The 13019-nt window shown below is 38.9% G+C and overlaps 1 protein-coding gene across 1 annotated transcript in view; it reads right to left on the reverse strand.

The window, feature by feature from the left end:
- LOC140239234 (solute carrier family 2, facilitated glucose transporter member 5-like) overlaps positions 1 to 5288 on the reverse strand; it is a 67959-nt gene extending 62671 nt beyond the window's left edge. Inside the window, exon 1 of the mRNA XM_072319111.1 lies at positions 5016 to 5288. Coding sequence (XP_072175212.1) covers positions 5016 to 5156 — 141 coding nt within the window. The 5' untranslated portion in view covers positions 5157 to 5288. The remainder of the gene's footprint in view (positions 1 to 5015) is intronic.
- Between the last annotated feature and the right edge of the window lie 7731 nt (positions 5289 to 13019).

Here is a 13019-nt window from a genome sequence, read left to right on the forward strand (position 1 = left end):
AGCGGCCATCGAGTGACCATCTGGAGGCTTTTTATACCGAACAAAATCTCAACACAACTTTATCAGGGCCACTACATGTATGATTATGATCAAAAATTTCGTTATTAAGAGAGCGAAATCAAAGCACTGAAAACTAGAACTGTGTGACCTAATACATGTACTATATAGTATATATACACAATGCACTTTGTCGTTGACGAGATAAGGAGATTTTCTTTGTACCATTCCTGCTCAGGACATTACAGACTGTTGTAGCGTTCTATCCAGCTGTGACGGCACCCATGGCAAATAAACTTTTTAGAACAGAGAGTCCGATTTTCCGCAAACTTCACTGATTGATGTTTTCCTCTACATACTCCTGCATTTCTCAATCCATGTGAATGTACATTTATAGATTCCATTCACGTTTCAAAAACCTCGCTGACCAGTGGTGCATGGGCCGTTCACAAGACTGGTGTAATACTATAAAGAGTACCGTTCTAACTGGTATACCTGCAATAAACCTAGCATGTTGTATTCTTTCCACGTATACGAGGAATATTTTTACGGCCTTCTGGAATCACAAGAAGATGATATTGTCCATGATGATACCAACACGCTGGTTAGAAACTCTCAAAGTGAAGGGTTCCGGATTCCCCCCCCCCCTCCCCCCCCCCCCCCCCCCTTGTTCTACGTTCCCCTTTCCCTGGACCACCGTCCTTCCGGTCCGCGTCCGGTCGACCTTTGGCTGGTAATATGGCGCGCCGGGCGGTATCGTCCCGCCATTCAAATCTTTCTTCCACGTGGTCGTCTTATGTAGACAGCGATGTGCAAAGTTAACTCGACAAATTTGAGTTCGTCTCTCGTAAATTTATTTCATACCGAATATCAGCTTTATCAGGGCTGCCAGTCATGTCAAAATTTGGATGTGCAAGGCTACGTATATCTCTGCATCACGAATTAAACAATCAATCAGGTCCAATATTGTAATGTACGAAATCACGTCGCAGTAATGCGTAAATATTGAAATGAATAGAACCAATGAACTCCCTGAAATAAAATGTGCAGACGTTGACTACTTGAAGAAGGTGTACCCCCTGTTCTTCTACAAAATATTTTGTTCCTTTGTTGATATTTGTACCACCTCTCTGTTTGAACTGATTTTGTTTCGTTGCTGTATCTTTGATTTGCTCAGTTTATAAAATGGAAACGGTTGTTTCACGTCCTCTCTGAAAGAACAGCCTTTTGGCTAATTGAGGACTTTAACCTCGTGACAACAACAACCAAAAAATAAATACTTTTTCATACAAATTTGCATGTTTAATGTTGAAGTTTGTAGAAACTGAAAATCCTCGTCAGGAAAGAGGATTTCTGGAAGATAGTGCAGAGAACAGTGCTCGCCAAGAACACTAGGCCTACACATGACTGTGACAAGTAACCATGCGGCTTCTACCAGTTCTGTTGATGATGTGAGGGTACCACGATGTGATGGAGCTGAGTTCCATGTGACAGAGGAGGTTTTTATAGATGTGACATGTTCCTCCTTGGCATACCTCCATATAAGCATGCATGGATCACAGTTCAATGTGAAAGTGAAGGCGCGCGAATGTAAAGCACTGTCATGATGGTATTAAAGTACGGACCGGTGGAGATAGAGAGGTTACGTAACTGTCATTATTTACGATCGATAAAGTACAGGCGCGCTAGCGAATTAGCAGTGTGTCACCAATCGGTCAAAGCGGGGTGTAACAACGGGGCGGAAAGTGCATGCCCCTTGTACCACCCAGTCCACGCCCCCGAGTACGGATTCCCGGAGGAATGCAGGCCTTTCTTCTGGGAACAAAAGCGCGGCGAGATAGGGGTATTCATCGGGCTGTATACTGGTTTTGTCTCACCTCCCTGTTTAGGGGAAGGGGGCAGGACTCAGGATCAGAGGCGATGTATATACATAGGTTGAACGGCGGGAACTCTTGTCCACTCTCACTCTCTTCAGAATCATAATATTGAGTTCAGCGTACAGCAAATTTGGTCATGGGTGTAACCCGTTGAAACATTGAAATGCAAGTGTAAGTTCAGCTATTGGAGTATGATATATTTCATTTTCAAAGAAGAAGCGAGAGAATTAAAAATATATATCTAGGCAGCTTGCATGCAGATTTTCAAAGCATTCCAACGGTGTTGAGGACAATTTATAGCGACTCTTTCCCACGACGTATGGAATTGTTCCCATTCACTGTTTTCATTCCATGCAGTTCCGCCGTGCGCCCTTGCTTCGCACCATTACGTAACGTCGTTATATAAAACGGACGATTATTTGCTGACGGGAAAAAAAAAGAAAAAAAGAGACACCTCTTTCCCTCAGTGTGGATGCTGCGCTGGGTCAAGCATACAGCAGCCACATACAAAAGAGTGTCACTAGAATACTACCATGAGGTCCCTCCCTGCTCTATGATACAATGTACTGGTACTACCACCGAGTATTAATTGGTGGTTTTAAACTGGGATAGTGTCATTTCCAAAGGCCAGTAGGGTCAATGAGTACCTTTACGTCTATCTATAGTAATACGTATACATATAATTCTCGTGCAATACAACTTTGTCGTCCTTCTAAATGTCTTATTATATATTTGTAGTCAAGCCTGCAAAGTGCAATTGTTGATATGGAAGTGTTAGAATTCTTTGTCATTTTGATTTCATTTCCTCTATCTTTGAGAGGTTGATTCCTCATACACTGTACATACACCTTCTCAACTACAATAACGAGGTAAATACGAGGGCAGGCAATATCTGTCCCAAGTACACTGGCAGTTTTTCATTTTCAATTTTGATTTTTTTTTCATTAATCATTTTACAAGTACGTGTAAGCTATTATAAAATCTGATTTGTATACCTATCACTTTGTTCAATACAGTGTGATTTTTTTTTCCTTGAGAGATGAGGGAAGAACTGCAGCTTGTGTTTTCAACTTGTGCGGACCCGATATTAATTTAACTGGTTATGGTCTATAGCCATTGTATGAAAGACGGTTCTTGCCCTGGTTGGAAAAGAAATCAAGGCCAACAAATCATGCAAAAAATTAAATACAATTTTCCTTTCAAGGATGAATATTCTGCAGTGCATTTACTGCATTCACTGCATTTGTTTTTTTTTTTTTCTAACTTTGCATCAATGTCTAATGATTTTTTCAAAGACCCTTACAGCTTTCTGCATTAAAAGTGAACTTCATGAGTACTGTTAAGTGCTGGTGTGCTCAGCTCCCTTTTGCTTTAAATCTAAAACACACACACATACACACACACACACACACACACACACATGACAAACACACATAAACAAAACCATAGCACACTATGAAGGACAGACATATTAAGCAATGCACGTACATTGTAGTTGCTTCAAGGGTTGTCTTTTTTATTTTTGTGAACTGTACGTGTAAGTGCTCATCAAATCGTGGAGCTACAAAGCTGTGGCTCCATAATCGAATGAACAAACTATACTGTGCTCTTTTTAAGAGTACTGGTAGTGGTGCATTTGCAAAAGGCATTTTGAAATTCTATCTCAGCCACACCATACAAGGTTAAAATATTAAATTTATGCATTAGAACTTGAACTAGAACCAGACAGTCTTTATACAGTAAACATGGTACCTGTATATCAGTGCAATAATACTGTTAACACAATCTTCCACAAAACAAGGTTTATGAAGCAATGCTCTCATGACTTTGCACTCCCTTGAACTAATACAGTAGTTGACTTGATTAAAAACTGGAGAGACTGACAGGAAAAAAAACAACAACAACAACAAACTTTTGGGTGCAATATTCTATCCCACATATTTTTCTTTTCTTTTCAATGCTTGCATAGGGTTTGTCTAAAGTGGCAGTATTCTCAGCAAGCAAAAAGTCATGAGGCCCAAATGTAGAATTCCTCTGCTCATGAATACCAAGTAACCTCCAATAATAAAAACAGTGCTGTGTCTAGGAAGAATGTCTCACAATCACATATTGCACACTTAAATATGGCTAAAGCAATGTATGCTAATGGATCTTCACACAACTTATCTTTGTGGCATGTTTTGTCTGCAAGTGTATGTTTTGACAAAACATTAAAACCAACTTTCATTTCAGCACTCATTCGTGACTCCTGGCCTGCTTTTCCGATATTTTGTCTCCCAGCTAGTAGTTTGTGGAAAAATATATTATAGAGGACCACGCACCAGTTTCTTTTTGGTTTAGTCGGCAACCAGTTGTAGAAGTGATCTGGGCCCTGTCTTATAAAACTTGTGATAGAAATCAATCAATCACAAATCTCTTGAAAGCTGCAATCAATAGCATCCTGTGATTGATTGAGTGCAGTTCTCCATCTTAAATTTCAATCATAACTTTTTTTTTTTTTATAAGATGGATTTGCATTCAATTGTAAAGTTGTGATTGATTTGAATAAATCACAAGTCTTTAAAAGACAGGGCCCTGGACTGGATTTTACTATTGCTGTATGAGAGATTGAGGCACCTTGGACTTGCAACTTTAGCATACCGCAGAGAGAGGTGATATGATCGAAGCTCTTAAATTATTTCATAAATATGATCAAAAGATTTGGGTTTGATAAAAAACGCACAAGAGGACATAAATTTATCAAAAAGTTGTAGGGCCTATATTTTTCTATCACATACCACTACAAGAAGAAACTCATTTTACATGCATACCAGGAAACCTTGGAATAGTTTACCGAGAAACTTATTTAGATGCACCCAGTGTCTTCAGTTTCGAAGTTGGTTTGGATAAATTCTGGGACAATGAACCCATCAAATTTTTAAGTTTGACGCCACTCCACCTGGCCATGACCTAGCTCATCTCAATACAATAAAGGAGCAAACCTGAATCTGAATAATTATACATTGTAGAGGTTCAGCCTGCGTTCAGAATCATCCATTTATATACTAGGTATCCATAGGTATAGGTAGGTAGCATGATGTAGGGCCTTAATGACATGCACACAATAAGTAAACAACAATATTAAAGTGGTCATTCACTTACCAGCGAGGGTCCAGTCAGAACGCCGATGCCGTAGCCATACTGACACGATGAGCCGAAGGTGACGGCTACCACGGACAAGATCAACCAGAGCGTTGGCCGACCCTGCGAAGGCGAAGGGACAGAATATCCGCTAGGAGGCATGATTGAATTCCAATAATGAAACACCAATGAACACGAGTTATCGTACAATGTAGTATTGAAGCTCTTGCTCAGCTCAGCTATCTCAAGATCACGGAACAGTTTTGGCTCAAAATGTTGTAATGCCAGGCTATAAGTATTTGGCGTTTGTAGGCTCAACTCCAGATTCTTTACGAGGCTGAGGCCGGCTGCTGCGATCCTCACTTCAGAAGAAGCATGTAACTGGCGCGCGGCGTGGTATGGCTCGTATAATACTCGTCGTCACGTCCGTACGTTTGTGTACGCTTTCTTCACCTTCGCTGCATTACTAGTATGCGCTGGTTGTTGGTGGTACATGTAATGTGTGTACTGACGAAAGTTATTGTACCAAGGAGGTATGCTCTCATACCTCATAGTAGTAGTTTACTACCCTACGTGTGTATGTACGCATGCGATTTTATTTCTGAATGAGAGACTCCCAAGCTTGCTACCGACGATGGCGTCCTTTGGTCTTTTTTCGCTGCGATCGCCGCCTGCTGCCCACGCGGTCACTGCGCGCGGTACAATGTCTCGTCATCTAAATAAAACATGCCTACTGCAAGCTTGCGTAGAGTGTGTGTAACAGAGCGTGACGATGCGAACGTAAACACAAGGAACGCCTCCTCAAGATTAAGATACAGTACTTTGTAAATCGAGATCGATAAAACCCCGCAAGATAAGACTGGGCTCTAGCGGTTAACCGTTATGTCACCTCCTCTGGACCCTGGTCACTTTAAAGAACTTTATAAAGGCGGGTAACACAATACAAGACGCAGTGGGTTTGGTGGGGGAGGGGTTAGGTATGATACAATCGCATGACCATCTACGCAAGGAGGGTTTTTCAAAGAATTAACGAGACGCAGTTCAGAAGGGCTTTGGATGTCTCGACAGAGTACTTGTTACATCGTGACGCAGCCAAGGAAAGCCATTAAATATTGGGGGATCGAGGGTGCGGGGAGGGGCATGAGTATTATGCTCGTTACAGTTTGGTTGATCTTCTTCGACAGAACACGAGAATGAATACTAGTGATTGAAACTGGACATGCATTTGAATAGTATAGGGGCCTAAGAAAACAATTTCAAGCAAAAATAGGTGTAGGCCTATGTTCCAGCTCATTTAAGTTCAGTGCAGTGTTATTTCTCCATTCCATTTTCAATTCAATAGGCCAATAGATTAATTTTAAAAAAGATAACAAAAGTGCATATATACAAAAAGAAAGAAGAAGTGAAAAAGAGGAAATAAGTGAACACTTATGTCGTAAACAAAAGCCTAGATCAAAGCATATGAATCAATGGTCACAGCCCATGAACTTAATGCAATGGGCCGCCTTGCTTGAGTATTATATCAAGACGATTACTATTCGTAGTTCTTTCGCAATGTCTGATTCCTCGTACGTCTTCTTCAATAACAAGAATTCTGGCTGACGAGTTCATCTTTTTTTTTTTAATCTCCTGCTCTCCTGTTTGTTATAACAAAAGATTTATGAAAATCACAATTCCAAATCAAGATCCATTCTGACGTACACCGGGGAAGGGAGTGAGCTAAAAAAAAAAAAAAAAAAAAAATCCTGGCATCTGCTCCGCAAATGACAACAGTGGAAAAGGCTTTGTTGGCGATGTCGACATGCTGTGCAGAGCCTTCTGTTACAGATGCTGTGCAGTGCCGTATATTAATATACGGCACTGATGCTGTGTATTGCAGGGCGCCATCTATGGACAAGTTTGCGTGCATTTTCTCCCGTTTTCGCCATTCAGTTTTCACCATTTCAACTGTAAGAGCATGTGCTGTGACGAGCCCAGTGCTGATTTAATGTCTGCATCAAATGATTCCTGTTTACCAATCAAATGAGATGATCACATAGAGGAGTTGGGGGAGCAGACTGTCATGTGACTTTAGATAAAGACGTAGACATAATCATGTTGTTACGTCTGACGTGCCGAAGATGTGCGTCAGTGGAATCCTGACAATGGACCGACCTGAACTTGAAAACAACTGCTTGGCGCATTGCCATCAAGTATCAGTATGGAAAGATATGTTATTGGTCATCAGGCACGTGAATTAGAGTTGAAAGGGAAGGGGGGGGGGGGGGACTAGGTGGGTATAATAGTTGAGAGCTGGATGGAGAGGGAGAGTTTGAGGAGGAAGAGCAGGAAAACAAAATAATGGGAGGCGACGAAGGAGAGAGAAAATATTTGACCTATATCTGACATCTGACCAAGACACTTGCCTATATAAAAAGAGTCGCAATAATTTGCTATTGGACTTTTTACTTCTTTTGTCTGATGATTTAGCTCCACGGCTTCAAGATCTCTTCCTGTTATAGCCGGCTCGTAGGCCTACGTGCATGCCACCAGGTTTTCCCGGTTATGTATAAGAAAGAAAACCCCTCTCGCAATCTTTATAACCTTTTAATCTCTCTGTCTTTGCTTGCAGAGTGCTGCATCCATACACGTTATCTCGGTCTTGATAGATGTGATGATGATATCGATGATTATTGTTGTTTATCACTGAATTGCCATAAGCATATCTGGTTGTCATGATTATTGTAATCATCATTATCATTATTACCGTTATCTTCATTATTGATTTAAACACATATTTTGACCGTTTTACCTCATACACCTCGTTGCACTGATATCGTTTTATTGTTTAAATTCGGGAATTTCGTCAGCACAGCACAACATTTCTTTTTCTTTTCAAATCAATGCCATCCAACTTCTTGTTTGACATTACAATGAGCTCTATGTCACAACTCCGGGATTCAGTGATGTTACATAGGACATAGACTTTTACCTTAGTTTAATATTTCATTTGCATCAGTTTTCTTGTTTTGGAGCTGCATAGTCTGGGTGGATTTTTAGCCGGAATGATTTTGTTTTATAAACTATTATAAAACAATTTCTTCTTTGAATTAAGAATAGGTAATGATTTCGTGATTCTTTTACATCCGTTTATTTTCTATGTAATCTATCGACTATACGTAATATATCTTCTTTCAAAGTAATTCTGTGATAATAATTTTTATATAACATTGATTGTTTAGTTGTCTACTTTAGATAAGTTCCTGAATGAACACACTTATAATGACTTATGATATCCATACCATTAATTACATCACTTCAGAAATTGTAAATAATATGATTATTTGTGTTCAGTAGACGCATTTTGCAATTACTCTGCATTTTTATAACGACAATATCCGGTAAGCTATATAGTTGGCAGTTCCTGAAGCTACACATGACTTATCAATAAAATGGAAACAAATTTGCATTGGAACTATTACAGTGTATGAGTGCTCCTAACCCTCGGGTCTGGCAAAGAATATCTATTGATTTATTTGTCTATTACCCTTATTGGATAAAAAAAAAAATATGTAGGCCTATATCATGAGATCTATATCAAAGTATAGGATTAAGACCTCAAGACTATGTTAAGAGACAAATAGACTGAAATATTACAGTGATACAAGAGATTCGGGGAAAAAGTATCACTGTTTTTCTCTCAGAGGACAGCTAGCAGAGGTCAAAACCTTTATGTTTAAGAGTTGGCATTAGAGGAAGCAGGCATAAATGATAAAATATAGGGCATAAATGTCACATAAAGACGTCTTCAAGATGTCCTTGATCTGACATTCAAGTCAGCGTCATGATCTCTTAGCGTGCACCCTGGATCATCATGCAAACTGAATAGATAACTACGAAAAGGCAGAAGATAATCATGTTCTGTGAACGAGCCAGCTGACAACGAAGAACAGAAAAAAAAAATAGGTTCATTGCTGATGGTCGGTACAGTGCATTTTTGGATATCTCAACAATTTCAAGGCCGATTTTCATCAAATAAACGTTGAATCCTTCTTGGAATTACATGCTTTATCGAATGGTATAGACAAAGAGCGACAGGTGAGGTATGTTACTGTTATAACGTGTACTTGAAGTCATATTGGACCTGTTTTATGCAGTTTTGATTTTCGTGGGTTTGCAAATGTTGGCTAGTACCTTTAAGGCGTTCTTCCGGTGAACTACACGTGACTGTATTGGTATGATGATATTCAATCCGGCCATATAGCTCCTCAACCCATAGTACCCCCAACACCGGGCAATGCCGGGTTGGATGTACAATATTATGTATGTTGCACTTCGACACGTAAACATAGGCCTACATGGTCTTTCGTCATATTATACTCAACCCTTAGTGACGACAGAGAAAAGTGATGGGGCTTTCGAGTCTGGCATTATCATATTTCATCTTATCGTCATTTGGATGTATTGTATTTGGTTAGGTACATTGCACAATATTCCATAAATAATGAATTGTAGGACTTTTTATAAGGAAATCAAAACTGTTTATCATTTGATTCAAGGACAAATGAACCATTATTATTTAATGACAATATCTTATTGCACTATAAGATGCGCAAATAGGATATATATATATATATATATATATATATATATATATATATATATCAAGAGTAAAAACAGTCGTTATACACCGCAGGAGCCATTTTTTTTTTTTTTTGGCTCCTGCGGTGTTTATACGACTGTTTTTACTCTTGATATCAATTTACTACACACCGACGCAGAACTTTCATATTTTCATTATATATTTAGTATCCTTGGTCAAGTTTATCCACATTGTACACTCTATATTACCGCTGTCAGTATATGTCAAATGGTATACGACACATCAACAGAGAACTATAAACATACGTACACATGAGACCATTAAAGGCCTTCTCTCAACTCTATATCTCGTGACGTCACGGCGCACCACAAATGAATCTTTGACGTCAGGACCCAGGGTCCTTACACTGGGTGAGAGTATTACGTGCATGCTGTGTGTGATGAGGATGTGTGAGTGACATGCAGTCACCGCAATCACCTCGTGTCAATACATGTATGTATGTACTAAGGATATTTAAGGGATTTATACGTCTTCTTTCTGACTTTACTGTATATTGCCTGTTCATAGCATTTTTATTTTTCATTGGTCATGACAGGCTATGATGTAATAATTGTTGTAAAAGTGATTATGATCGATAAAATGATAATGATAAATACCAATGGTGGCGTGAGTAATGAAAACAGTGAATGGAGAAACGTTGGTTGTTACAAAATAATGTTTGCTGATAATGATAGGGTAAAGTGGGGTAACTGGAACACTGTGGTACTAAAGTAAGTGGAACACTACCTTGAAGGATTATGGGTACGTACATTGTTTAGGAGAAGGCATTGATGGAGTAAAAGTTTTTTTATGATCAAACAATTACGTAGAAACAAAATGGATGCCTCCATTGTGACAAAAATTAGAATTATCAGAGCTAAAACCGTCAAAAATCCTGAACATCCCACAGCCTCACTCCAAGATTTTGCGCCGTAACTATTTTATGAACAACAGTGGATAAGACGTGGTAGTGTTTGGTGTCATATTTGATTAAAAAAAGCGCATTTTTGTGTCGTGATTGAAAGATTGTACAATGTAGGTAAATAGACGTTCAAAAAAAACAAAACGTAAGTAGACTTTTTTGTTTCTTTATCTTTTAGTTTAATAATTCGGGCATTTTCTTCTCAGATGAAATGTTGATCGACGACGTGTTGAGAGCAACGTCATCATCGAGATGATAGAGCTTCCTGTCAGTGCTTTGTTTTATTCAGACTCATTTTAGGCTTATTTTTCTTCCTTATTTCATTGACAAGTTTACATGTCCGAAAACTCCTGAAAAGACTCGTTTTAGTCTTTAGAAGATCATTTCTTAAGTAAAAGAATGATAATTTTGTGGACTAAATTACTCATAGAAATGACATCTTGTTCATGTTGTTGGCCTGTATAAGACCATGACGTCGGGGCGGTAAATTTGAAAATCGAAATGATGCACACGCTACTGAAAATTGGTTGTAAAAATTATTTATCGTGTTTATGTTCCTACTTTTTAACCAAAACTTCTTGCAGGGAAATATTTATTCAATTATTGTCAAAATTAGGGGAGAAAAATGTTACTTTCCATCAACTGCAGCATTAAAGCATTTCCTGTTCCACTAACCCCATGGGGTTGGGGTAAGCAAGGTAAGTGGAACACATGTAGTGTTGAATGGACGGCTTGGTGACATTATCAGTCCCGCGTACTTTCACCTGTCTCATTTTGTGTAGACAATCCTATGCGTACAATGCTGTTCCACTTACCCCAGCACGTTGGGGCAAGTGGGACAATGGAGTAGTTATGACTAAAGTGTAATCTTGAACTTGATTATGAATAATATTTACCCAAAACAATGTTACATATCTGTATTGTGTTAATGGTCAAACTGTGATGCTTGAATATTTCTTGGCGCGTTTTATTTTATTTTTTTTTGTGATTTACGAATAAAGGCTTAAGTGTTCCACTTACCCCACTTTACCCTATCTAAAATTATGCAATATCTTGTTGGTTCATGTTATTGAGCAATTATGATAATTTTACCACGCAGAACATGCAGAGCGATGATGTCCATGTAGTTTTTGGACATCAGGTTTGTGTTTATTGTTTTACACAATTTCTTTCTTTTTTGTTTTGTTTTTGTCTTTGCTTTGTTTTTGCTCTCTCTCTCTCTCTTTTTTTTTTTTTTTTGGTGTTGTTTAATTCAAATTCCCCCGTAATTATGGTGTCATATCCTCATTATAATCAATTCGATATTTTTGTGCTTGAATCAAATTCGTATTCATCATTCGGGCCTACCTTACATGCCATACGCATATACTGTAGTAGTTGCCAAATATCAAGAAATCAATTTGCTATTATACTCTATCCACACCTGCATGCAGATTTGCAGTAATCCGATACATAAGTAAATCAATAGAATATGATTAAGCCATAAACAGATAAATAAATAAATCCATTTTATTCTGCACCATGCACTGCCATAGGTTGTTATTTACCACTACAATGATTACTAATGAGAAGGGTATCCGTATTGAAGAAAGAGGTAATTTAGAGAAAGGGTAGAAGCGACTTGTGATGCGATAATTTCATCTCCGTATCTAATATTTTCATACCAGGCGGTACATCACTGCATGCTTTGAGAAAACGTGTAAAACTTCAATTTCTCGTTACTTTTTATACGTCTTGTTTTCGTAAATCGTTTTCCAAATACATTCTGATTCTGTGATTTTTGAGAATGATCGTAAAGGGAGTAATTATTGTTGGTTAACAATTTACTGCGTTTTGTGGGTGCACGTCACGAGACCGACACCCACGAGTCATACAGCCCACAAGTCATACAGCTCACAAGTCATACAGCCCACGAGTCATACAGCTCACAAGTCATACAGCCCATGAGTTTGACACTAAGCCAACAAGGCCCACGAGATCGACACATTACGCGCCGTGTTGTATCTGTCGAACTCGTGGGCTGTTTTCACCTATACGTGTCGAACTCATGGGCTGTATGACTCGTGAGCTGTATGACTCATGGACCTGTTTTCAATGTCGAACTCGTGGGCTGTATGACTCGTGGGTGTCGGTCTAGTGGGATGACCCCGATGTGACCATGGCCTTTATGTTGGACTGGGCCACATTGCTACAACAGTGACTGAGTGAGCTTCCGTATACAAAAACCAACAGCTAGGTCAAATTTGGACGGATTACCGAATGCCATTGCTGCTTATTATGAAAAAAGCCTGGGGAGTTACGCAAGGTGAGGGTTACATGAAGGGCTAAGGATGGTTCATTATGTATCTATATTGTTTTGTTGATGTGTGGGTGATAATTTATGTGCATGTGCATGGGTCGTGTCGTAATACCGTAGATTAATTTTGTGTTGCATGTTATACGTTTATTATCATTATTATTATTATGATTATTATTATGATTA

The sequence above is a fragment of the Diadema setosum genome, chromosome 15 (genome assembly GCF_964275005.1).
Source record: "Diadema setosum chromosome 15, eeDiaSeto1, whole genome shotgun sequence".
In the NCBI taxonomy this organism is placed as follows: Eukaryota; Metazoa; Echinodermata; class Echinoidea; order Diadematoida; family Diadematidae; genus Diadema; species Diadema setosum.